Below are 27,697 nucleotides of genomic sequence, written 5' to 3'. Positions count from 1 at the left end.
CACTGCTGGTAGCCCGAACCCGCAGCTGAAACACTTTTAAGAGACGGTCCTGGCGCTTGCTGGTCTTTCTTGGGCGCCCTGGAGCCTTTTTGCCAACAATGGAACCTCTCTCCTTGAGGTTCTTGATGATGCGATAGATTGTTGACTGAGGTGCAATCTTTCTAGCTGCGATACTCTTCCCTGTTAGGCCATTTTTGTGCAGTGCAATGATGACTGCACGTGTTTCTTTAGAGATAACCATGGTTAACAGAAGAGAAACAATGATGCCAAGCACCAGCCTCCTTTTAAAGTGTCCAGTGGTGTCATTCTTACTTAATCATGACAGATTGATCTCCAGCCCTGTCCTCATCAACACCCACACCTGTGTTAATGGAGCAATCACTGAAACGATGTTAGCTGGTCCTTTTAAGGCAGGGCTGCAATGATGTTGAAATGTGTTTTGGGGGATAAAGTTAATTTACTAGGCAAATATTGACTTTGCAAGTAATTGCTGTTAAGCTGATCACTCTTTATAACATTCTGGAGTATATGCAAATTGTCATTAGAAAAACTGAAGCAGTAGACTTTGTAAAAATTAATATTTGTATCATTCTTAAAACTTTTGGCCATGACTGTATATCCAAGTATGTACATGTAATGCATTAGAATATGTACCCAACTATCTTTCACAAATTACTTTTTAGGCATTGACATCAGGATAAGAAATCTGAGTTTTCTCCAAACTGTTTCTTGAAGAATTCTACTGCATCTGATCAATCTTCTAACCAACTTTCCACCAGCATCTAAAACCAGCTGCAAGAAGAGAATCAAATACTATAATCTGAACAACAAATTGTCAGAATCCTACAGAAATCTATTCCTAATATAGAATGCAGTCACCAAAAATAAGATGAAGAGCAGTGAAACCTTCAGTAATGGCACAATGTTCTTCTTTCTTGGGTTCTCAGATTTGTCTCTTACAGCTCAGACTTCGCTCTTCATATTCTTTCTCCTTTCTTACCTTCTCTCATGGATTGGTAATGGTCTCATCATATTGGCCGTCACTCTCAGTCCTCCACTCCACTCTCCTATGTATTTTTTCTTAAGAATTTTGTCATTTAATGAGCTGTTAACCATCAGTTCTACAGTTCCTAAGGCTCTCCAAAGCTTCTTCTGGTCTAGGAGGTCCATCTCCTTCATTGGTTGTACCACGCAGTTGTTTATCTTTGCAGTGGCCGCGGCCTGTGAATGTACTTTACTCACAGTGATGGCCTTTGACCGCTACATGGCCATATGTCACCCGCTCAGATACATGTCGGTGATGACTGTGAGACTTTGTTATCAATTAACACTTTGTATCTCAGTTTTTGCAATTAGTCATGCAATCATAGAATGTTTTCTGATATTCACTCTGTCGTATTGTAGAACACTAAAATGTTCGAGGTTCGAACGGGTTTCGAATCCCATTATAGTCTATGGGGAACATATACTCGTTAAGGGGGAAACCCAAATCCGTCTCTCGAGGGTCACCAAGTCCACTATGACACCACAGAATATGATGCCAACACCTCTGGAATACAACTGGGACAGCAGGGAAGCATGTCTGGGGGCAACTAACACAGCCAAGACCCTCTATTACCCCAACATCACAGCCTAACAACTACACACTTTACACACTCAATACCACCTCTCAGACAATGTAAAAACACCTTGAAACATGTATTTGGCCCTTGGAGTGAGGAGAGCCTGTCACCAGCATTGTATTGGGTACTTGGAGTGAGGAGAGCCTTGCACCAGCAGTGAATTTGGCCCTTGTAGTGAGTTGAGGTTGGCACCAGCATTGATTTTGAAAAGCCTCTAACCAGCAGAGTTTTGGGAAATCAGGGTGGAGGAAGCCTGTAACCAGTCCCTGTTATTAATGCCCCAGAACCTAAGGGATAGGCTTGTAAGGGCAAGCATTGTCTCTGATATCAGGGTGCCCCAACAAACATTTCTGAGTAGTCTACATACGGGGACTTTTCCCTGCCAAACTTGTCATCAGTACTCGAATGTGCTGAGAGGGGATAGGGAATATCACCCACACAATGGTCAGACCCCACCCACCCGGGGTTACCACACATGTAATTCCAACTTTGTAGTATATCTGATCAAGTGCCCATGTGGTCTCACATACATTGGGGAGACAACCCAGCGTGTGCAATACCACATCAATCAGCACAAATCGAATGTGCGGTGCAAAAATTTGCTATTGCCCATCCCAGCACATTTTGAGCACCGCTTGGGTCATAGTGTCTCACAACTACGGTTCCAGGTGTTGGAACAGATCGAAAATTATCCAGACCTGGGAGGAACCATACCTTGATCCTTAAGAAACGTGAAGCATTTTGGATTCACAAATTGCAGACCTTGGAACCCAGGGGTATGAACAGGGACAATGATGTGAATGCCTTCATTTGATTTTGTCATGTTTGTTTTTTTTTTAAAACATCACTAATTCTGTTTCTGTCTTCTCCTGAGGTCCGTTAGGAACTCTACTCATGAACATCTCCAACGGGCCGTACTAAATCATATCCTTTTTTAAGTGGTTGGTTATTTTTCACTTCATTTTATTTTTTATGTTTGTTTTTATTTTTAAATTTACTTTATTTTTAATTTTTATTTAGTAGTTTTATTTTCATTTTCGTTTGTTTATTTTTCATTTTATTTCCCTTCCGAACTCATCTGCTGTATTCACCAGTCCATATGCCTCATAGCATCAACTACATAGATCTGATAAAGGGGTAGTGTTTTAAAATACAAAAAATTCCAAAATGCATAACACTTCAATAAAACATTTTCTTCATCATTTTGGTCTCGATTGCCGTCCTTGAGGGAGCATGCACCCAATCCGGGTTTTTGGTAGAACACATTGGATTCTACTGTTTCCTATTGCTGCTGTCACACAGCCTATTCTGCTAGAATGCCTGTCATTTATGTGGTTGCGACCCCTCCACCAGAGCGACGATCCGGTTGCCCCTTGTCTTCCACCCTCTCCATCAACGAAAAGTGTTGTCCATTTGATCCAGAGGAAGGATCAGGGACTTACTATACCACTACTAATAATTTGGTTGCACCCACAGGAAGCGCAACCCTCCATTGTTTTATTTCCTCACCCATCTCTTTAAGACTGTTTAATTTGGACTGCCCGCATCCTCCACCATATATGGGGAAGGTAGCTTGGTACAGCAGTAGTGCAGACCCAAACAGCCAGAGACAGGGACACAAATCTTGCAGCAAAAACTGGTCTATTTAAAAAAAACAACAAAAAAAACAGCAAAATACATTATCCTTTACGTCAGGCATAGGATAAACAAAATAAAATACAGCCTTAACTTCAGGCAAAAGGCAAAACAAAACTTTGCTCGTTTGAGTGAATAACTAAACAATAACAAAAACTAACTATACATGTGGCTTAATACCAACCACATGAGCAAAACAAAATAGCATGGTGTCGTCTCACCAGACTCTGTGTTTCAAGACAAACCCAGGCACTTCCTCTCCTCCCAGGATCTGCTCTGAAATGCAGGCTCTGCCGTCTTTTGTGGCCTAGTAACAAGCCTATGATCCACACCTAGGCTGCAGCTAATTCAACATTCTCCCTGGACCATACATATGTAGAGCTTACAATCTAAATTCCTTATCAGTACCCATAGGAAACCCACACAAACACTGGAAGAACATACTAAGTCCTTGCAGATGTTCCTGGATTCAAACCTAGTACTACGTTACTTCAAGGCATCAGTGCTAACCACAAAATCACCATACTGTCCTTAAAACAGCAAAAAAAAAAAAAAAAAAAAGAAAAAAAAAGCACAATGTCAGAAAGCAGTGTACAGTAAAATGACTGGAAAAAGACAGGGCAAGGGGCAGCGCGTGCTGTTTGATGCGGTCTCACAAACGCTGGGTTGTCTCCCCAACATATGCGAAACCGCTCAGGCACTTGGTCAGATATACCACAAAGTTCGAATTACATGAATGGCAACCTTGGATGGGAAAACTCTGACCATTGTGTGGGTGATATACCCTAACCCCTCTCAGCACATTTGAGCACTGATGACAACTCAGGCATGGAAAAGTCCCCGTATGTGGACTACTCAGAAATGTTTGTTGGGGCGACCTGATATCAGAGCCGATGTTTGCCGTTACATGCCTATCCCTTAGGCTTGTAAGGGCCCATCTGTGCAATCTAGGAAATCTTCCTTAGTAAATGGGAATTTTGGGGAGGAGATTCTGAGGCCCAGTATAAGGGGCTTTGGCTGCAGATAGCAATTGAAGCCAAAGTTGCTTTGGAAATCTAGGAGGTAAGGTGGGCCAAAGGTGCAGGAAAATACCAGTAGGGGAAAGTGTAATTGATTGGCCACAAATGTGGTTAAGGATCTGCTGGACTCATATCCAATAGGGCTTAATTTTAACGCAATCCCACCCGTCGCGCCAGCATGATTGCGATGCATCAGTAGATTACTTATGGAGCAAGATGGGTCTTTTGCACCATCTCGTGGTCAATTTATATGTGAACTCCTGCAATAGAACACAATGGGATGGTCGTAGAAAGTTTTTAAATATTATCTCCTTTGGTGATAAGGAAATTTGAAGATCAGTCTCCCAGACCTTAAGAAAGAAGGCGGAAGGACAATTTTCCAAGTTCATGCAAAAAGTTGCCACACGTCAAAGGTTTTTTAAGCTTTTACCTTCAGAGGAATAGTTTTTCCAGCCAAGATGTGTCATGTACAGTGGGTTCAAGACTTAAGGGGTGACAGGCGTGTCAAAATGGGAAGCAGCTGACTAACCCATGGCTATGAGCTGTATAGATCTGATGTCAAGAAGCCATTGGCTAGGGGCCACACGGTGACTCAGTGGTTAGCACTGCAGCGCTGGATCCTGGTGTTCAAATCCCGCCAGGGGCAAAAAACCATCTGCAAGGAGTTTGTATGTTCTCCCTGTGTTTGCATGGATTTCCATCCCATATTCCAAAAAAGACATACTGATAGGGAAAAATGTACATCACGCTCACCTGCAGATTTCCTCCACTTCAAGTTTATGCTTAAAACATATAGTTCTGCCCTTCACCTCGCCAAGCAAGACTATTTCACTGCCCTCATCTCTTCTCTCTCCAGCAATCCTAAAAGGCTTTTTGAAACTTTTCACTCCTTACTCACACCCAAGGTGCAGACGCCATTCACAGACCTTAGTGCTGATGACCTGGCCACGTATTTCCATGCTAAAATTGATAAGATCCGTCAGGAAATCACTGCCCAAGCCGCAGGTGGCATTGATCCCACCACCTACCATAGCAAGGATCCCCTCACCAACCGCACTTCAGACTGTCCATTCTCATCTTTTGAACCTGTTACAGAAGAGGAAGTCTCCCAACTACTTTCTTCATCTCGCCCTACAACCTGCAGCAGTGACCCCTTCCCCTCACACCTTCTCCAATCTCTGTCACCTGCTGTCACTACTTACCTTACTAAAATATTTAACCTCTCTCTCTTCTGGAATCTTCCCATCCTCCTTCAAGCATGCTGTTATAACCCCGCTATTGAAAAAACCCTCCCTGGACCCATCCTGTGCTGCTAACTATCGACCTGTCTCTAACCTCCCCTTCATCTCTAAAGTCTTGGAACGCCTGGTCTATTCTCGTTTAATCCGCTATCTCTCTGCTAACTCTCTGCTTGACCCCTTACAATCTGGCTTTCGCGCTCTGCACTCTACTGAAACGGCTCTCACAAAAGTCTCCAATGATCTCCTAATGGCTAAATCCAATGGTGACTTCTCTCTTCTTATTCTTCTGGACCTCTCTGCAGCTTTTGACACTGTTGACCATCATCTCCTCCTCAATAGGCTCCGCTCAGTTGGTCTCAATGACACGGCGCTCTCCTGGTTCTCCTCTTATCTCTCAGACCGCACCTTCAGTGTATCATTTGCGGGCTCTGTTTCCTCCCCTCTTTCCCTTGCTGTTGGGGTTCCTCAGGGCTCGGTCCTAGGCCCCCTGCTCTTCTCTCTCTACACAGCCCCCATTGGACAAACCATTGCCAGATTTGGCTTCAGGTACCATCTTTATGCTGATGACACCCAATTATACACATCTTCCCATGACATCACCCCTGCACTCATACAGAACACCAGTTACTGTCTCTCTGCTGTCTCAAATATCATGTCCTCTCTCTATCTGAAACTAAATCTCTCCAAGACTGAACTACTACTGTTTCCACCATCTAATAGATCTGTCCCTGATATATCCATTGCAGTCTCAGGCCTTACTATAACTCCTAGGCAGCAGGCCTGCTGCCTCGGGGTTATGTTTGACGCAAACCTTTCCTTCACCCCTCATGTTGAATCATTTGCACGTTCATGTCACCTCCACCTCAAAAACATCTCCAGAATACGCCCTTTCCTTACCAGAGATACACTAAAGACACTTATTGTCTCTCTGATTCATTCTCGCCTTGACTACTGTAACTCCTTACTAATCGATCTTCCCCTCACTAAACTCTCCCCTCTACAATCTATTCTGAATGCAGCGGCCAGGCTCATCTACCAGGCTAGATGCTACAGTGATGCCTCTGGTCTGTGCCAGTCGCTACATTGGCTGCCTATTCAATATAGAATAAAATATAAAGTTATCACACTCATCCACAAGGCTCTCCATAATGCCGCACCTCCATACATTTCCTCCCTCATCTCTGTCTACCGCCGAACCCGTGCTCTCCGCTCACTCAATGACCTAACACTTACATCCTCTATTATCAGAACTTCCCACGCTCGTATACAAGACTTCTCCCAAGCTGCACCACTTCTCTGGAATGCTCTACCCCGGACAATCAGATTAACTCCCAATTTCTACAGTTTCAAACGCAAACTAAAGACGCATCTTTTCAGACAAGCCTATCACAATGTCTAACGTAAACCCTTAACCGTCCTCTGTCCCCGCTCCCACATTACCCCACATGATATGATGTCATCTCACGATAACTTTATAGGTCCAAGCTCCATCCACATGTTACAGGACACGACTGGTGACGGCTCATAAAGTTTTATGTTTGTGTAATGACAGTCACCTATATTACAGAAGTGTCTGACCCCTGTATAAGTAATGCCGCCCCTGCTACCTCTTGTGTCACCCCCTCTACCTCATAGATTGTAAGCTCTTGCGAGCAGGGCCCTCAGTCCCATTGTGTGAAATGATTCTCTTTGTAATGTATCTGTCTGTATTTTAACCCTACAAATTGTACAGCGCTGCGGAATATGTTGGCGCTATATAAATAAAATGTATTATTATATTATTATTACATAGTGATCCCTATGTGGGGCTCACAATCTACATTTAGAAAGAAAAAAAAAAAAGAAGCCATTGGATAGTGGCGGTTTGACAGATTTTTCGTTAAGCCAAAGTGTTGCAGTAGCAGGAAGACCAATTTTAGACTCTTCCACCAGCACATATAGTTTTTTGACAGGAGAACCAGTCAAAAACTTTGGAAAGTTATTTATGTGAAAATAGGTTTCTATCTAGGTCAGGAACATCTATGCCACCAGATTTTCTGGGTCTAGTTCGAGTACAATAGGCCGCTCTGTAGTGGGAGTTTTGCCAAACGAATTGGGAGAAGAGTCATAGTGGGGCGAAGAAAGCTGGGAGGAGCGAGATCAGGAGAATTTGGAAGAGATATAATACTTTGGGTAGAGTAAGCAATTTTAACAGGTTGGACCTACCCATCCATGACATCTATTGTATCTACTATGATGCAATCAACTTTTTAATTTGTGCCCAAAGGGGGGCATAGTTACATTCCTACCAACTCTGCTGTGTGGTCGAAGCCAAGAGACATCACATTATGTATGAACATTGGGGGAGTCTGAATCATTCCAAGGTCAATGACATCAAAGTCCGGTCTCCCTGATAGAACACTTTCAGCATTAATTGAGAGTAATCTTATTTCTAGGTGTCCAGGAGGTAAAATAACATAAAAAGTCTCCTCTACAACGAGTAGAACTACTATCAGGATAATTGTATTGTGTAATAAGTTTTCTATCCCTCCTTACAAGTAATAGTGGAGGGAATTCACTAAGGCTGGTATTTCTTATTCTAGTCCTCCACTCATCTCCACTATGGTTTCAGTCTAGTAGTTTGGCCAATCTGCCGGACTCTTCTTATCAGGCTGTGATCACGTTAAAAATCTCTGATCCTTTTGATTTTTGACGTCCTCCCCAATTTCACTGTTAAGGTCCTTGTGGTTCCCCATCTGTTCTCTTGGCTCATTATCTTCTTCCAAAACATTTTTAATTTGAGTTGATTTTTTCCTTTGTGTATTTCCCTACAGGCTGATGAATTATTAGTGTTGTTTTTATGGTAACATATTTGAACAAACAGACACAGAAGTGAATAATGAATTGTGCTCTTGGGACTAGACCTCCGAGACCTCCAAGGACTGATGAGACCTTATAATAAGGCAGCCCATTACTTTGCCTGAGATTTACACGTTGCCGTTAAGGTATGCCCCTATGTGTTATTATTATGTGTTTTTTAGTAGAATTTGGAATTATCTGATCTTATGGAGCTTCATCTGTTCCAATACTGTAAGGTTAGATATTGGGTTTTGTATCTTTGCTACAGTCCTATGAAAAAGTTTGGGCACCCCTATTAATTTTAATCATTTTTAGTTCTAAATATTTTGGTGTTTGCAGCAGCCATTTCAGTTTGATATATCTAATAACTGATGGACACAGTAATATTTCAGGATTGAAATGAGGTTTATTGTACTAACAGAAAATGTGCAATATGCATTAAACCAAAATTTGACCGGTGCAAAAGTATGGGCACCTCAACAGAAAAGTGACATTAATATTTAGTAGATCCTCCTTTTGCAGAGATAACAGCCTCTAGTCGCTTCCTGTAGCTTTTAATCAGTTCCTGGATCCTGGATGAAGGTATTTTGGACCATTCCTCTTTACAAAACAATTCAAGTTCAGTTAAGTTTGATGGTCGCCGAACATGGACAGCCCGCTCTCAAATGATCTGAAAACAAAGATTGTTCAACATAGTTGTTCATGGGCAGAATACAAAAAGTTGTCTCAGAGATTTAACCTGTCAGTTTCCACTGTGAGGAACATATTAAGGTAATGGAAGACCACAGGGACAGTTCTTGTTAAGCCCAGAAGTGGCAGGCCAAGAAAAATATCAGAAAGGCAGAGAAGAAGAATAGTGAGAACAGTCAAGGACAATCCACAGACCACCTCCAAAGAGCTGCAGCATCATCTTGCTGCAGATGGTGTCACTGTGCATCGGTCAACAATACAGCACACTTTGCACAAGGAGAAGCTGTATGGGAGATTGATGAGAAAGAAGCTGTTTCTGCAACCACGCCACAAACAGAGCCCCCTTAGGTATGTAAAAGCACATTTGGACAAGCCTGTGGACTGTTGAAACAAAGATTGAGTTGTTTGGTCATACAAAAAGGCGTTATGCATGGCGTCCAAAAAAAAACAGCATTCCAAGAAAAACACATGCTACCCACTGTAAAATTTGGTGGAAGTTCCATCATGCTTTGGGGCTGTGTGGCCAATGCCGGCATCGGGAATCTTGTTAAAGTTGAGGGCCGCATGGATTCCACTCAGTATCAGCAGATTCTTGAGAATAATGTTCAAGAATCAGTGACGAAGTTGAAGTTACGCCGGGGATGGATATTTCAGCAAGACAATGATCCAAAACACCGCTCCAAATCCTCAGGCATTCATGCAGAGGAACAATTACAATGTTCTGGAATGGCCATCCCAGTCCCCAGACCTGAATATCATTGAACATCTGTGGGATGATTTGAAGCGGGCTGTCCATGCTCGGCGACCATCAAACTTAACTGAACTTGAATTGTTTGTCCAAAATACCTTTATCCAGGAACTGATTAAAAGCTACAGGAAGCGACTAGAGGCTGTTATCTTTGCAAAAGGAGGATCTACTAAATATTAATGTCACTTTTCTGTTGAGGTGCCCATACTTTTGCACTGGTCAAATTTTGGTTTAATGCATATTGCACATTTTCTGTTAGTACAATAAACCTCATTTCAATCCTGAAATATTACTGTGTCCATCAGTTATTAGATATATCAAACTGAAATGGCTGTTGCAAATACCAAAATATTTAGAACTAAAAATGATTAAGATTAATAGGGGTGCCCAAACTTTTTCATAGGACTGTATATACTGATATGTCATCAGATGGAAACACAGCTTATTTTTTTCCAGATTTTGCTGCTTTTTATTGAGCCAAATCTAGGACTAGTTTGAACAAAAGGTAGAAGTATAAGAGCTTTATATATATTTGAGCCTATTTCCCATTTTTGGCTAAAAAAACACAGCAAAATCTGCAACAAAAAAAGCTGCGTTTCTGCAACGTGGGGCCTCAGCCTTGATATGCTCCAAAAATAACCCATTTATTAGGGAAAGGTGTGTGCCTGTTGTTTTTTTAGACCACATAGCGGTTATATTGCAAAAAAGCAATGGTTTTGTAGAAAGAGTAGCCTATTTCAATGGCTTAGTGGTGCCCAATACGTCGTTCGCGATCTACCGGTCAATTGCAGAGGAAGTATGGGTCGATCGCGTGACATTTTTTATTTATTTTTTTTCCTTTTTTTTTTGTTTGAACCAGCGCAGGAGAGCTGCCGCTCTCCTTGCGCTGGTTCAAACGTCTACGTTTCAGCGTAGGCGGCGTCATCACGCTGCCTACGCTAATACACAGACGTCTGCCAGGAGAAAAGGATGCGGCAGCAGTGGGAGGAGCAGCAGCATCGCGGTCGGTAAGTATGATGAGAACTTTATGTTTGTTTGTTTTATAATAGGCCGCTACCTGCTAGAGTATTCCCAGCAGGTAGCGGCCTATTTACCAACCTCCCTGGGCCTGTTCAGTGTCGCTCCCGCTTCCTCTTGTACTATAGGCCGCGGCGGGTGGTAGTGAATAGGCCCCGGCCAGGCCGCAATCCCACTACCGCTATGATTATATTCGGGAATCTTTTCAGACCCCCAAGTATAATAATCAGAGCCCCAGGGGAAGTGAGAGAACATAATAAACAATGTTACTTACCTCTCCGGGATCTGATGTCAATCTGACAATGTTGCAGCACAGGCCCCGCCCACAAAAAGTGGGTAGTAGATCTTTTGACTTGGTCATTTTATAAGTAGCTAGCAAGCTGAAAAAGTGTGAACACCCCTGGCTTATACGTTGTATGGGGCTTATTGTTTTTTGGAGACAAAAAATGGTGGCTTTGAGTCATTTGAAAAGTGACGAAGAATTTTTTTTAGTTTTTTTTAAAAGGCATAAAAAGTTATCCTGTGACGTGTGTGTGTGTATATATATATATATATATATATATATATATATATATATATATATATATATAGTGTGCTATAGTGGAGTGTGATGGTGAACCAAGCCACAGGACATGTCTGTGGAAATGGTAGCTGTGGCAACATGTGTGGTGTAGTGGCAGGGACTAACATGATGGATCAGGCCACAAGGAATGTCTGCCTTAGTGGTGCTATTTATTTTGATAAAAGTCATTTTTTCCAGGCTACCTGTGGACAATATTGACCTTTTAGGTGTCACAACATTACCAGCTATACTGAACACCCTCTCCGCTATTACACTTGAGGTTGGACAATTCCCATGGCAAACTGGGCCAGCTCCTTCCACTGCTCTAACCTACTGGCCCAGATTTCCATGGGGTCAGAGTTATCTGTTGGGCTATAGGTGCACTATACAGTAGATAACCGCACTTCAATAGGTAATGCTTCTTAATAGTTTAAGTTGTGTCACAATAAATACAACATTTAGGGTTAGACAACCTTTTGTCAGACATAGAATATTTTTTTTATGAAAGTAGTCAGGTCTTAAGCTGTTAATGAGAAAACACTATTGTGTGGAGCCAAGACATTATCATCTGTGGATTCAGTAGTCTCCTATCAGGAAGGTGGGAATACAGATAGGGAAGTAATATACCCAGTTAGGCTGGTGATGCCAAGGTAACTGGGGTGACAGCGGCTGGGCTGTGCACAAACTGTCTCAGGTACACATTCCCTTATAAATAGTTAACATTGGCGTGAAGGAGGAGAAGAAACAGTGCGTGATGATGTTGATAAAAAAGACCATATGATAATGCTATGTGTACATGAGGCCAATCTACCAGGAAGATCACGGGAAAGAGTAAGAGAACAGCCTTGCTCACTTTCCCCCGCCAGTGCCACGTTCAAGTCTATTTTTCCAAATAAGAGAGAGATGCCTTTTCATGTGAATATGTAGAGATTTTGTTCCAGCCATGACAGATCTTGATTCTTGAACATTGCCTTGGATTTATTTTTAGGCAATATGAAAAAAAATTCTCCACATGAGAGATGATGTGTGTACTTGCTGTCACAAGCAAGAGCAGAAACAAGGTCTTCCCCAGGCAGGCTTTTTGGATTATGGGCATGCACAATGACTGGCACTACTATCCCTACTGTCAACACCCACTTCATCTGATGTCACCTTGTCACCCTGACCCAATTACCAGGTCCTATCTGCAAGTGACTTATCATCGGCAATGTCATCATCATTTTCATCTTTCCTCACTTTTTTCTAACATATCATCATAGCCAAGCACACCCTCAGAATTTCCACCTACAGATATTACTCTAGCTTTGTACCAAAAAAACTACCACTAGAAGTGGCACCCCCCCCCCCTGCCACTACTACGTCCACCACCAACAACATGGTGTTCCTTTATGTCCCCTCTGCTTGTTCATAATGCTAACTGTTCTTGTCCAGCTCATCAAAAAAAGGAGGAAGACTTAATAAATTTCTTAGCAGGTGCCACATCACTACCAGGGATCTTTGTCAGTCAAGAATGTGAAGGAGACATGCTTGACAGTCCAGAAAGGACCTGCTGTAAATTATGTTTTGTAGGAGCAGGGGGAGGAGCACACACAGAAGCCTGACTTAAGATCACATCACTCCCAGATGCAATATCCTCCTGTGACTTAGTAGAACCAGGTAAATAATCAAAATTTTCATCAACATTCTCAGAAAGTACAACAATCCTGTGGCTACTAGCAGTGCCACCAAAAGCAGAAGTAGTGTACTGCCATTTTCTTGCATCACAGCCATTTTTGCTCATACAAAGCAAATAGCCATTTGTTTGGTTTAGCTAAAAACTGAACAATTTGGAATATTCAGGATGAACATGGCTCATTTCAAGCTGATTTTCTGATCTCTAGTAGGAAATCACATCATTTCATATAAAAAAGTGAATGCTCTGTCACCACCAATGTGTATAACCTAATAATTTCTTCTATATAAACTTAGAGCCCTGCACATGTTCCTGGTCTCCTGTCCCCTCCATTAAACATAAGTTTTCTTTATTTTTCTTTAGATTGGATAGAACTGAAGTCATGAGAGATACTTTATCATTTCTGATCAATGTACAATCATATATCTCAATGTGCCCTTACAGATATTAAGAGACTGTACAACATCTCCAACCATCTTCCATTTAGTTGTGTTTCAGGTCATGACAATGGGTGGAAATACAGCCTAAAGGGCAGACTCAATGGACCATGTGGCCTTTACCTGCTGTTAGTCTTCTATGTTTCTATCTGATGCTTCTCCACCGGAGATTTGTTGCAGAATGTTACTTCAACTGCACAATCTCATTATCTTCTGCCAAACAGACTACAGTCAGCATATAAAGAATTATCAAAAAGGTTCAAAAGTGGTTCTCTGTGAATTTGTCAATTGCCCCATACTAAGACCAAACGTTTCATCTATATATAAACTGGATAAATTATGGTTTGTTGAAAGAACCTGACTCCTAAAAGGAAATGAAAAGAAGAGAAACCACCAGTAATGTGACCATGTTCTTCTTTCTTGGGTTCTCAGATTTGTCTCTTATGACTCAGACCTCGCTCTTCGTGTTCTTCCTCCTTTCTTATGTTCTCTCATTAATTGGTAACAGTCTCATCATATTGGCCATCAGTCTCAGTCCTCCGCTCCACTCTCCTATGTATTTTTTCCTGAAGATTTTGTCTTTTATTGAGCTCTTATCCATCAGTTCTACAGTTCCTAAGGCTCTCCAAAGCTTCTTCCAGTTGGGTCGGAGCATTTCTTTCATTGGTTGTGCCACTCAGTTCTTTGTTTTCATACTAGCTGCGGCATGTGAATGTGCCTTACTCACAGTGATGGCCTTTGACCGTTACATGGCCATATGTCACCCGCTCAGATACATGTCGGTGATGACTGTGAGATTTTGTTATCAATTAACACTTTGTATCTCAGTTTTTGCAATTGGTAATGCAATCGTAGAATGTTTCTTGATATTCAGTCTGCCCTTTTGTGGTTCTCGTTGTGTGGCTCACTTCTTCTGTGATATTCCTCCAATGTTGAGAATAGCCTGTGCCAATACATTTATTGTTCAAGTATATCAATTATTCATCAGTGCATCTTCGACTATGTTTCCACTATTGATATTCTGCTCCTACGTCCAGATCCTGACCTCCATATTCCTTCTACACTCCGCAGAGTCCCGTCAAAAAGCTTTTGTTACTTGTGGCTCTCACCTGGTCTCAGTAATTATTTTCTTTGGGACCGCCGGGTTTGTTCACCTTCGATGGGACAATCCATTCACTTCTTATGATGACAGGATGTTGGCACTTTCCTACTGTGTCATAATCCCAACTATCAATCCATTGATCTACAGCCTGAAGAATAAAGAAATGAAGATAGCTATAAGGAAGCTCAATCTAAAAATAATAGATTTCCAAGACTATGTATGAAAAAAACTTCTTTTTATTGTAAAATTGAAGACTATTTGCTCTGTGTTCCATATGCGAATGAAATGAATTTACTATATTTAAGGAGCATGGTTATGATTATCCTCAAAGGAGAGCATACTATGGCCAGGCTTAAAGAGGACCTTTCACCACTTTTGGGCACAGGCAGTGTTATATACTGCTGGAAAGCTGACATTGCGCTGAATTCAGCGCACTGTCGGCTTTCCCGATCCGTGCCCGGTGTAAAGAGCTTACGGTGCTGGTACCGTAGTGCTCTATGGTCAGAAGGGCGTTTCTGACCATTAGCCAGGAACGTCCTTCTGCCTTGCGGCGCCTATCGCGCTGTACTGTAGAGCGGGGAGGAACGCCTCCTCCCCTCTGCTCACAGCGCTCGTCCATAGACGAGCATTATCAGGAGCCGGAGGGGGCGTTCCTCCCGGCTCCACAGCACAGCGCGATAGGCGCCGCGAGGCAGAAGGACATTCCTGGCTAATGGTCAGAAACGCCCTTCTGACCATAGAAGAGCTACGGTACCGGACCGTAAGCTCTTCACACCGGGCACAGATCGGGAAAGCCGACAGTGCGCTGAATTCAGCGCACTGTCAGCTTTCCAGCAGTATATAACACTGCCTGTGCCCAAAAGTGGTGAAAGGTCCTCTTTAAGGGAAAGCAATAGCATAACATGGTGGTATAGCTAGAGGTATGGCCAGAGATTATAACCTCGCTATATAGAGCTGTAGGGAAGCCACACCTGGACGCTACCTACAAAAAGATATTGATAAAACAGAACCGGTCCAAATGTGGTCTACAAAAAGGATGGAAGTTAATCTTGTAGATCTCTATAGAATAAATGTTACCCCTGTAATTTCAGATATGAAAAAACTTTTGGAGGAGTATGATATCCCGCTCCTTTCATAGATGGGCCTTAAGAACCTCCTGAAGACCTATATCATGCCAAAGCTATATAAATCGAATCAAATAGGCTTTATTGGCACGTCCGAATGGATATTTGGCATTGCCAAAGCTAGCGAAGTGGGGTGGGGGGGTTGGAGTCGAAGGGGAGAGTATGGGGTGGGGGTGGGGGGATGGGGTGGCTGATTTGGGGTATAACAGTCCGTGGAATCTCATCTTCCTCTTAGTTGGTGACTGCTATATGGGGAGGTGGGGTGGGTGGTTTGGGGTATAACAGTCCATGGAGTCTCATCTTCCTCTTAGTTGGTGACCGCTATATGGGGAGGTGGGGTGGAGTGGGGCGGGTGGTTTGGGGTATAACAGTCCGTGGAGTCTCATCTTCCTCATAGTTGGTGACCGCTATATGGGGAGGTAGGGTGGAGTGGGTGGTTTGGGGTGTAACAGTCCGTGGAGTCTCATCTTCCTCTTGTTTGGTGACAGCTGGACACGCATTGGGCAGCGATCTCCACAGTGGCCTCTTCTTCTCCCAGTAGGATGTAGAGTTTCCTCTTCTCGTCTGCAGATATAAAGTCTGGGATGTGGGCAGAGAGTCTTTGGTAGTAGACGGCCCTCACAACTGAGTATTTGGTGCAGTATAGTGTATATATTATGAACATGCTGCCCATTTGCTTACCCCTAACTTCTTTAAGCAAAAATGTGCCCTTTTTACTCAATATGTTTGGAAAAGGAAAATACCCAGAATAACTTGTTCCTTATTGGTGCATGGCAGGAATTTGGGTAGTATGGGGCTCCCTGATGTGTAAGCATACTACACAGCTATTCAAGTAAATCAATGTCTTGAACTGGTAAGTCCCACTAGAAATGTTACTGTCTCATGACTTTCTGAGGGAGACACATGGTGACTATTTTCTTAGAGAGCTTCGATTACCTGGAGAGTCTTCTAGGGGATGGACATCCCTTAACCCTTGCTAGCAGCTCCCTTGGAAATGTCTACAATTAAAACCAGTACTGCCAGTGCTAACCACTGAGCCACCATGTTGCCCATCTTTTTAAGCTTTAACCACCCACTGAATTTCATTGAGAGTCCTGTAAAATTAGCTCTTATGAGACTGGTCTTTCTGCACTCCTAGGAGTAGGATAGCTCCATCTAAGATGATGGTGCAAAATTTATTCTGTCGGCATCCTATGGTTTTTCTAGATATTGTATTAGTATGCATAGATTTTAACTATCTGGTATAAGATGTCTGGACTACTATATGCCTATAAAGTAGCCCCCACTAATCTGTGCTGGTGCTATAATAAACACATTGGCTCTCTATCCCATCTGTGGTGGTCCTGCCCTGTTCTAACACCTTACTGGAAATGCATGAGTGCCCATCAAGTTTGCAGCTACAAGGTGATCTATGGCTGAGCTGAAAGATACCATGACAAATATTTACAGATCGGGACCCCGTGGCTACGATTTGTGAACATATGTGGACCCCCACTGAATTAGTAGGTGACCACTTTGGAACTTTTGCTAACTCATTTGTCTGGGAATCAACTTGGCATTGATCCATAATCCCCTACTAAGGCATGCTTTTGGCTTGTAATTGGGGCTGGTATAGAAGTGAAATGGACCCAGAAATGGCTTCTACTCTCAGGCATTGGAACTGTAGTAGGATATACAATCGAGGTGAGACGACTCAACCTGCATGTACACTCCTGCTCTCCTTCCACTTGTCTCCAGAAACTCAGATGTCCACATAGTCAATACAAGACAAAAGCTGATATCATCAGGGGTTCACTTCTCACTATCCCACCAGTAGCTCCTATCACTCAAAATGGCTCCTCACCAACCATCACTGGTGCTTTATAGCTCCTCCCGCTAACCCCTTACTTTCAGCCCTTTCTTAGTTGTTCCACTAACATAGAGAACACATACAGAGGGGACAGATACAGTCATATATTGGGAACACAATCCATGGCACCACACCACATAGCAGGCATACAAGGGGTATTTATAAATATCGGGAATATCCTCTTAGAAGCCTTTTCATTTATCTGTACAGATGTAATTTTAGACTTGTCTTCCTTCTCACCCTCCTTTTACACAAGTCACCTTCAACTTGATATGGCTTATTAAAATTCTTTGACCTTGTAAGTGATTTCCTTTGATGGCCAGCCATTTCTGCATCATAACTGTATCCCCTTCCGTCCCCTGGTGTGCTAGAATGAGAAAATGTATAATACACAGCCTTCCACTGTCAGAAACACATCTAAGTGAATAAACTCCAATTTGAAAGGAACACTGAGTGTTGAATACTTTTTTTCTTCCCTGGCCCTGTATTGAATTAAAAGTGAATGTTTGGGTATCTATCATTTTCAAACTTTCAAACTGGAATTATATTATGGATTATGGGAACTGGAATATTCAGATGGGGCATTTTATCCAGGGATATTCCAGGTATTTGTTCTGATATGTTTGGATGTCTGAAGATATCTTATTTCCACCAATGTGGGGTATCCATCTCATGATGAAGTTTTTGCGTTCCCCTGCATCAACATAGTATGTTTATAGATTGGATTTGAGAGACTTGGATTATTATCCAATGTTATCAACTATGATAAAAGAAAAAAAAGTAGCCCATGAACCATCTGGCAAAAAAAAAAAAAAAAATCAAACACAGAAAATCACCTGGTAACAGAGAATGGATCTTCCCGTGCCAAAACATTTCTGCCAGGAAGATCATAATATCACCAATGACATGAAAATTTTGATTTCAAGAGGGAATTTTAAATCAAGAAAACAGTGACTGATTTATGAGTACAAGTGTATGACCCTATTCAAGACTCTGGATAGTGGAATGAACCTTTCACTTGGGTTCATGTCTTTCTATACAAATCACTGAACTAAGACAGCCATAAAGATAAAGACTCTAGGAACTGGGGATTGATTATTTGTTTTTATATGTATATAGTAATAAGCCTCTTTCCCCTCCCTCCTGAAATCCTATCCCTGTGTCCAGTTATACATAAATATGCAGCCTGCAGAAAGTGTTTTTAGATATATCTGAAGAAGAAGCCAGAGGGAGCTTCGAAACGTCATATTCTGTCATCATTATGAGTTAGCCATTAAAAAAGGTATCACCTACTGATGGTTAGTATGGTGAAAAGTATATAGGTCCATCAAGTTCCAGCAGGAGATGGGAAAGGGCATGACATTTTATACACTGCCATATGCCTCAATGCTACTTTGCTCTAAAACGGTATCTAAATCTTCTTTGAAGTTCTAGCTAATGTGACCAGGGTTGCTTTAAACAAAGGTCCCTATGGTAGCGGGGGATCCCCTTGAGACAGCGGGACAGCCTGCATTCAGGCTCAATGTTCCAGGTCGCTCTGTTATGTCATGACTCCAACTCATCTGCATCCTCCACACTCAGATGATTTAGGCACAACGGTGAAGCAGGTCATCATTCGGCCGTTGTCTCTGCTCATGGTGTCTACGGCGCAATAAGCACAATGTATTGACGTCATTTACATCATGCCTGTTGCTTCAAGAAGCTGTCGGAAGCAAAGACAGAAGGGAACACTGAGGGGGGAACAGGAAAAGGTGAGTATGAGTAGATTTTGTTTCCTTTGATATAAACTGTGGGGGCAACCTAAAGGGGACATGAAACTGTGGGAGCACCCTGGAGTGAGACATAAAACTGTAGGTAAACCTGGAGGGGGGCATTATACTGTGGGGGTAATTGTAGGGTTACATTATACTGTGAGACAACCTGTAAGGGACACCAAGAGAGGAACATTATACTGTGAGGGCAAATAATGAGGGACATTATAATATAATGAATGAACACTGAGGGGCAAGTTAATATGCGATGCCATTGCACGGCCATTATATTGTATGGGGCCACTAAAGACGTGTTATACTGTGTGAGAGCCACTAAGGGACACAATGCTAATCCTGTTTTTTATTGTTTATCACCATTTTAATCGTAGTGATAAGCCATGGGGGGTTAATTTAAGATGCATATACCTCATTGTCTTTTTCACCCTAACTTTTTTGCCACTTCTGACATACATACACACTCCACTTCCCTTCCCTTTAGCCCTGTCTTTGCAAAAGAGTGTAAAACCTGGAATGTTAACAGCCCCATCATGTGAGTACTCTAGCCATGTCTCAGCCATGTCACAAACACATTAGGTATCCCTGTGTCTGACAGTGCCCGGTCTACTGACTATAGGGTATCTGCAGTGCTCCTGTTCCATCGGGAAGGGGTTAATAGGAGCACTGCAGATACCCTATATTTAGCCAGGCTGAATTCCACGTGGGGGGAAGAAAAAACAGTCCTCAGGGAAGGGGCAGACAGACAACCAAAACACCCCCTCCCCTTCCCCAGCAACTACTGCACCCCAAAACTCCGACCATTTTAATTTTTGAAACTTTCCAGTAGCTGCTGCATTTCCCCCCCCCCTCGGCTTATATTCGAGTCAATAAGTTTTCCCAGTTTTTTGTGGTAAAATTATGGGCCACGGCTTATATTCGGGTCGGCTTATACTCGAGTATATATGGTAATCCTTGGATTAAGATACTGACCTTGCCTCTAACCCAAGAGCCCAGAGCTACAGCATAAGATGAAAATGCCAAGGACTGAGTCACCATAGTCCTTATGTTAGAGAAAACTAAGTTACTTTATTTATTTTTGGATGATGAGAATATTGATCCACTGTATTGTGTATGTTATCACGTCTCTGTTCTAAGCACTGTAGGGTTATTATATTATCCTTATATTCTGCTGTATTATAGAGCAGAAAGTTTTTAGATATTGTTACAAAACAATTATTTTTTTCCTTTGTTTCTTTGTGATAATTTTGTCTCATACATTACAAGCACAGAATAATCAGTGACTGAGGAAAGACGCCTCCAGGGAGGAAGAAGAGAATAAAAACACCCAAATCTGTACTGAATCTGCTGCTGCCGAAAAAGGAGGAAAAAGTGCTGATCATTATTGTCTATCACAGTAACTCCCTGTAGGAGACATCTCCATAATCTCATTCTAAACGTTGCTACATTGTAAACAGCGAGGTCAGTATTATGTACAATGTATGTACAGTGCCTACAAGTAGTATTCAACCCTCTGTAGATTTAGCAGGTTTACACATTCGGAAGTAACTTGGCATTGTGACATTTGGACTGTAGATCAGCCTGGAAGTGTGAAATGCTCTGCAGCAAAAAAGAATGTTATTTCTTCGTTTAATTTTTTTTAAAATTGTGAAAAGTTTATTCAGAGGCTCATTTATTATTCAACCCCTCAAACCACCAGAATTCTGTTTGGTTCCCCTAAAGTATTAAGAAGTAGTTCAGGCACAAAGAACAATGAGCTTCACATGTTTGGATTAATTCTCTCTTTTTCCAGCCGTTTCTGACTATTTAAGACCCTCCCCAAACTTGTGAACAGCACTCATACATGGTCAACAAGGGAAAGACAAAGGAGCATTCCAAGGCCATCAGAGACAAGATGGTGGAGGGTCACAAGGCTGGCAAGGGGTACAAAACCCTTTACAAGGAGTTGGGCCTACCTGTCTCCGCTGTTGGGAGCTTCATCCGGAAGTGGAAGGCTTATGGAACTACTGTTATCCTTCCACGGCCTGGACAGCCTTTGAAAGTTTCCTCCCGTGCCGAGGCCAGGCTTGTCCGAAGAGTCAAGGCTAACCCAAGGACAAGAAGGAAAGAGCTCCGGGAAGATCTCATGGCAGTGAGGACATTGGTTTCAGTCAATACCATAAGTAACATACTCCACCGCAATGGTCTCCGTTCCAGACGAGCCCGTAAGGTACCTTTACTTTCAAAGCGTCATGTCAAGGCTCGTCTACAATTTGCTCATGATTACTTGGAGGACTCTGAGATAGACTGGTTCAAGGTTCTCTGGTCTGATGAGACCAAGATCGAGATCTTTGGTGCCAACCACACACGTGACGTTTGGAGACTGGATGGCACTGCATACGACCCCAAGAATACCATCCCTACAGTCAAGTATGGTGGTGGCAGCATCATGCTGTGGGGCTGCTTCTCAGCCAAGGGGCCTGGCCATCTGGTCCGCATCCATGGGAAGATGGATAGCACGGCCTACCTGGAGATTTTGGCCAAGAACCTCCGCTCCTCCATCAAGGATCTTAAGATGGGTCGTCATTTCATCTTCCAACAAGACAACGACACAAAGCACACAGCCAAGAAAACCAAGGCCTGGTTCAAGAGGGAAAAAATCAAGGTGTTGCAGTGGCCTAGTCAGTCTCCTGACCTTAACTCAATTGAAAACTTGTGGACGGAGCTCAAGATTAAAGTCCACATGAGACACCCAAAGAACCTAGATAACTTGGAGAAGATCTGCATGGAGGAGTGGGCCCAGATAACTCCAGAGACCTGTGCCGGCCTGATCAGGTCTTATAAAAGACGATTATTAGCTGGAATTGCAAACAAGGGTTATACCACAAAATATTAAACCTAGGGGTTGAATAATAATTGACCCACACTTTTATGTTTAAAATGTATTAAAATTTAACTGAGCAACATAACTTTTTGGTTTGTAAGATTTATGCATCTGTTAATAAATCCTGCTCTTGTTTCAAGTTTGAAGGCTCTAACTTATTTGTATCTTATCAAACCTGCTAAATCGGCAGGGGGTTGAATACTACTTGTAGGCACTGTATGTATCTTTGTATGTATTATGCCTGTGAGCAATCTGCCTTCATTTCTACGCATGCAAACTATGTGTGCTTGAGTTTCTTAGCTGTGTGTGTATACTGAAATAATCCTAAAATGTTGTATGTGAAGTAAAATATACTGCCTTTCTGTGCTTCACGTCCTTTCTTGTAGGTAAAAACACACAGGCTATTTTTACTTATTTATTTTTAGAGCACCGATAATTCCATGATGCTGTACATTATTAAATTAATTCAATTGAGCTGTACATTATTATATAAATTCCATTGGGCTGTACATTATTATATTAATTCCATAGTGCTGTACATTATTATGTTAATTCCATGGTACTGTACATTATTATAGTAATTCCATGGTGTTGTACATTATTATATTAATTCGATTGAGCTGTACAGTATTATATAAATTCCATTGGGCTGTACATTATTATATTATTTCCATCGTGCTGTACATTATTATATTAATTCCCTGGTGCTGTACATTATTATATTAATTTCATGGCGTTGTACATTATTATATTAATTCCATGATGCTGTACATTATTATATTAATTCCCTGGTACTGTACATTATTATATTAATTCCATGGTGCTGTACATTATTATATTAATTCCATGGTGCTGTACATTATTATATTAATTCCATGGTGCTGTACATTATTATATTAATTCCATGATGCTATACATTATTATATTAATTTGATTGAGCTGTACATTATTATATTAATTCCCTGGTGCTGTACATTATTATACTAATTCCATGGTGCTGTACATTATTATATTAATTCCATGGTGCTGTACATTATTATATTAATTCCATGATGCTATACATTATTATATTAATTTGATTGAGCTGTACATTATTATATTAATTCCCTGGTGCTGTACATTATTATACTAATTCCATGGTGCTGTACATTATTATGTTAATTCCATAGGGCTGTGCATTATTATATTAATTCCATAGGGCTGTACATTATTATATTAATTCCAGTGGGCTGTACATTATTATATTAATTCCATGGTGCTGTACATTATTATATTACTTTCATTGTGCTGTGCATTTGATGGTTTACATACAATACATAAAATGCACAGTTCAAGTACACTACTAACAGTATCTGGTACAGTGGGATAGGGGGCCCTGCCTGCAAAGGCTTGGAATCTATGAGGGAAACGGGATAGAGACGATAGGTGAGGGTAGAAGCTGCTCAGATGGTGGTGTGGTAGCAGTAGTGGTATTGAAGGTTGTAAATTTTGAAGAGGTGAGTCTTTAAGGTCTTCTTAAATCTTGAGAGTGTGGAGGACAGTGTTATATGTTGTGATAGTGAGTTCTACATTATGCACGGGAGAGGTCTTGAAGGAGGTTGTGTGAAGATCAGATAAGAGCAGAGCGGAGTAGGAGGTCTTGAGAGAAACGAAGGTGTGTGGGTAGGTAGCAGATTAGGTCAGAGATTTATGGAGGGGGCAGTTTGTGGATGGCTTTGTATGTCAGTGTTCACATTTTAAACTCTTTTCGCTGGGATCCAGCAAAGGGTTTGGTAGAGGGGAGCAGCTGATGAAAAATGGGGGGGAGAGGTGGTTTAAACCCTTCGCCCCGACGGCACTTTTTGACTTCCTGACCAAGCTCGATTTTTCAAAACTGACGTGTCACTTTATGTGGCAATAACTTTGGAACACTTTAACTTACCAAAGTGATTTTGAGATTGTTTTTTCGTAACACATTCTACTTCATGTTAGTAGTAAATTTTGGTTGATATGTTTTGTGTTTAATTATGAAAAACTAGGAAATTTGGTGGAAATTTTGAAAAATATGCATTTTATAAAGTTTGAAATGATGTGCATTGCATACAGATAGTCAGCCCGCCAAAATTATATCCTAAATCTTATGTCCCAGATCTCTGCTTTATGTCGGCATCAAACTTTAGTCGCCCTTTTATTTTTTACGGACATTATAAGGTTTACAAGTGAAACAACAATATTCAAAATTTTCAAGAAATTTCCAAAACCCATTTTTTAAGGGACTAATCCAGTTATGAAGCGGTTTTGAAAGACCCTTGTATTAAAGTCCCCCATAAATCACCCCTTCAAAATTGCACCCCTTAAATAAGCCAAAACAACATATACCTAGTAGTTTAACCCTATACGTGCTTAACAGGAATTAGTACAAAATGGAGGTGAAATTTTCAAATTTGATTTTATTTTACTAATATTTTCATTTAGCCCTAGAATTTGCACATTCACAAGGGGTTAAAGGAGAAAACGCATCCCACAATTTGTTATTCAATTCTCCGGAGTACCATAGTACACCACTTGTGGGTGTAAACTAATATATTGACGCACAGCACAGGTTTGCGGGAAGTCCTTCCCGGCAGCGTCGTACTATTACAGTGGATGTCGGCAAGGGGTTAAGAAAGCGTCAGAGTTTAGGGTGACCTCGAAGGGGTTGAAAGCAATTGCTGCAAGACCGTGGAGAAGGGTGTTACAGTAGTCTAAGTGGAAGATTATGAGGATGAGGACTACCATTTTTGTAGTTTTAGGGGTGAGTAAGGAGTATATTTGATAAATGTTCTTGAGTTGGAGGGGGCAGGAGGTGCTGAGGGCTTGGATGTATGGTTTGAATGATAAGTCAGAGTCAAAGGTGTAATTTCACTCACTTTTTCTTCTCCGAACAACCATTCTTCCAGATGTCCCAAACAGTCTGAAGAGGACATCTTAACTTTTCCCCAGTTCTCTGCCATCCAATCCCTGTACTTCCTGCAGAATGCCAAGCATTAGCATGAATCCTGTGTCATGCCAGCCGCAACCCCCCTAAGACCATTCACGACTTGTTGGGACTTCTTATCCAGAGCATTGGGAGCATTCACAACTTTGCCTAAGAACACTGCTATGAATAAAAAATGGTATCTAAACATCCAAAATGCGCAACTTCTCCCATTCATCCAGGAGAAATCTGGTTATGACCAATGATGGCGCACCATTATGTATTATGGATAAATTATACAGATATATTATTGTATCTTCTATGATTGTTCTCAGAACTACATATTAATCTTGTTTTATTGCTTCCATAACATTTCAGAATTTCCTTATCCAGCTTCATGGGGAGAGACTGGCCTAGTAATGTAACTGAGTTTCTACTTCTTGGATTTTCAGACTTTGCATTTTCATATCAAGTGTCCTTTTTGGCTTTTTTTGTACTCTCTTACATTTTGTCCCTGATCGGAAATGGACTTATCATCCTGACCGTGACTCTGGACAGTCATCTCCACTCACCAATGTATTTCTTCTTACGTAATCTGTCAGTCATTGAATTGTGTTCCCCCAGTGTTGTAATCCCCAAGACACTTGAGAACTTTATGTCGGAGAAGAGGTCGATCTCTTTCATGGGCTGCATCCTGCAGATGTTCATTTTTTTGACCCTTGGAATTTCAGAGTGTGTGTTCCTTGGGGTGATGGCTTTTGACAGGTACATGGCCATTTGCCACCCTTTACAATATAGGTCTGTGATGAGTCCCAAGCTATGCTATAAGATGACAGTGGGATCATGGATGATTGGATCTTTGATATCCTTGGGCCAAACCAGCTTTATTTTTAGCCTTCCTTTTTGTAACTCATACCTCATCCCTCATTTTTTCTGTGACATCCCACCTCTCCTGACCCTGTCATGTGCAAATACTTTTATAAACGAGCTATCCATCTTCATTGCATGCTTTTGTGGAGCTACGCTCCCTCTGCTACTGATTCTATGCTCCTACATAAACATTCTCAGGTCCATCCTCCTCATACGCTCTGTAGAGGGGCGACATAAAGTGCTGTCCACATGTGGCTCTCACCTGATGTCCGTCCTCCTCTACTATGGCACTGCTATGTTTATGTACCTACGTTTAGGCTCTGAGACTTCCAGCAACAATGACCGGATGATTGCTCTTTTCTATTGCCTTATCATACCGACCATCAACCCCTTCATCTACAGTCTGCGAAACAAGGACATGAAGAAAGCAATATGGAGACTTATCTGGAAGAATGTTGGTGTTTTTTCACAGAGTTGTTAAAGCTATAAAACCATCTCTACCTGTTAACTATGAAAGAGGTGGCCAAACAGTAGTATCTCCAACATGGTCACTATGTCCTAGTGTAGCATTCCCATAAAACACAGTATTCCCTGCCATGGTCTCGTCCAGCAGTGCCCCAGCGCTTCTTCTGATTGGAACTCCAGCTACCTAAGGATAGGAACTGTGATGTCATACACATATGTCACCTGTGACGTCCCATAGTATTAGGTTGTTGAGGCCACTGATTGCCGCCACTGGTCACATGAGGCAAGAACTTCTGCCAGAAGAAGATTGTGGGAGCAGCAGGACTGAACCATGGTGAGTGTCAGTGAACCACTGGGGATATGTGTATTTTTTTTTTTTTTAATACTCCTTCTCCAGATTTTGTCCTGGACAACCTCTTTAAAGGAACTCTATCATTAGAATCCCGTTTTAAGCTAAGCCCATGTCGGAATAGCCTTAATAAAGGCTATTATTCCCCTACCTTTAGATGTCTTCTCCACGCCGCCGTTCCTTAGATATTCTGGTTTTCGTCCATATGCTAATTTGTTTTCTTACAGCACTGGGGGCGGTGCCCAACACTCAAACAGCAAAGGGGCGTCCTCGGTGTTGCGAGAAAATGCTCCAGTGCTGCCTTCTTCTTATTCACCTCCTCTGCCTCTTCTTTCCTGTTTGGCCAGAAGAAAATGGGTGACTGCACCCACTGCGCATGTACATTGGCCATTTTCCTTTGGCCTCTCCCATTCAGCCACAGGAAAATGGCAACGGACATGCGCAGATGGTGCTTTTTGAAGAAGACGTGATGGAACAAGGAGGAATAGGTGGAGGAGGTGTACAAGAAGAAGGCAGCGCTGGATAGTTTTCTCGGGGGAACGCCCCCAGCGCTGTGAGAGAACTAATTAGCATATGGATGAAAAATGGGATATCGAAGGAACGGCAGCATAGAGAAGACATCTAAAGGTATGGGAAGAATAGCCTTTCTTAAGGCTATTCCGACGTGGGCTTAACTTAAAATGGGATTCTAATGAAAGAATCCCTTTAAGTACATTAGAATTTTTTACCTTGTCACACATTACTTCCCAGAAGCTCTACAAAGGTTAAAAGTCCAGCCCACCAAACCACACTGTGGGAGGAACACCTCAGAGGAAGCAAGGAGCAGTGGCAATGATGCTTTGAGACAATATTGTGGGCTAATCTGACAGTGGAGATAACCACGTGCGTCATAC

At 41.9% G+C, this 27,697-nt stretch overlaps 3 protein-coding genes across 3 annotated transcripts; all 3 read left to right on the top strand.

Annotated features, from left to right (window-relative positions):
- Positions 1-889: 889 nt before the first annotated feature.
- LOC142216767 (olfactory receptor 2H1-like) lies at positions 890-13,430 on the top strand. The gene is made up of 4 exons (XM_075284800.1): positions 890-1,415; positions 2,291-2,398; positions 12,804-12,923; positions 13,408-13,430. The coding sequence occupies exons 1-4, from the start codon at positions 890-892 to the stop codon at positions 13,428-13,430; spliced, it is 777 nt and encodes a 258-aa protein (XP_075140901.1).
- A 425-nt stretch (positions 13,431-13,855) lies between these two features.
- Positions 13,856-14,806, top strand: LOC142216766 (olfactory receptor 5G29-like). Its single transcript, XM_075284799.1, has one exon. The coding sequence runs from the start codon at positions 13,856-13,858 to the stop codon at positions 14,804-14,806; it is 951 nt and encodes a 316-aa protein (XP_075140900.1).
- Positions 14,807-25,517: 10,711 nt separating this feature from the next.
- On the top strand, positions 25,518-26,471 carry LOC142216765 (olfactory receptor 5F1-like). Its single transcript, XM_075284797.1, has one exon. It carries the CDS (start codon positions 25,518-25,520, stop codon positions 26,469-26,471), a length of 954 nt encoding a protein of 317 aa, XP_075140898.1.
- Positions 26,472-27,697: the final 1,226 nt, after the last annotated feature.

The sequence above is a fragment of the Leptodactylus fuscus genome, chromosome 8 (assembly GCF_031893055.1).
Source record: "Leptodactylus fuscus isolate aLepFus1 chromosome 8, aLepFus1.hap2, whole genome shotgun sequence".
Classification (NCBI taxonomy): Eukaryota; Metazoa; Chordata; class Amphibia; order Anura; family Leptodactylidae; genus Leptodactylus; species Leptodactylus fuscus.
This window is presented reverse-complemented; position numbering and strand designations above follow the sequence as displayed.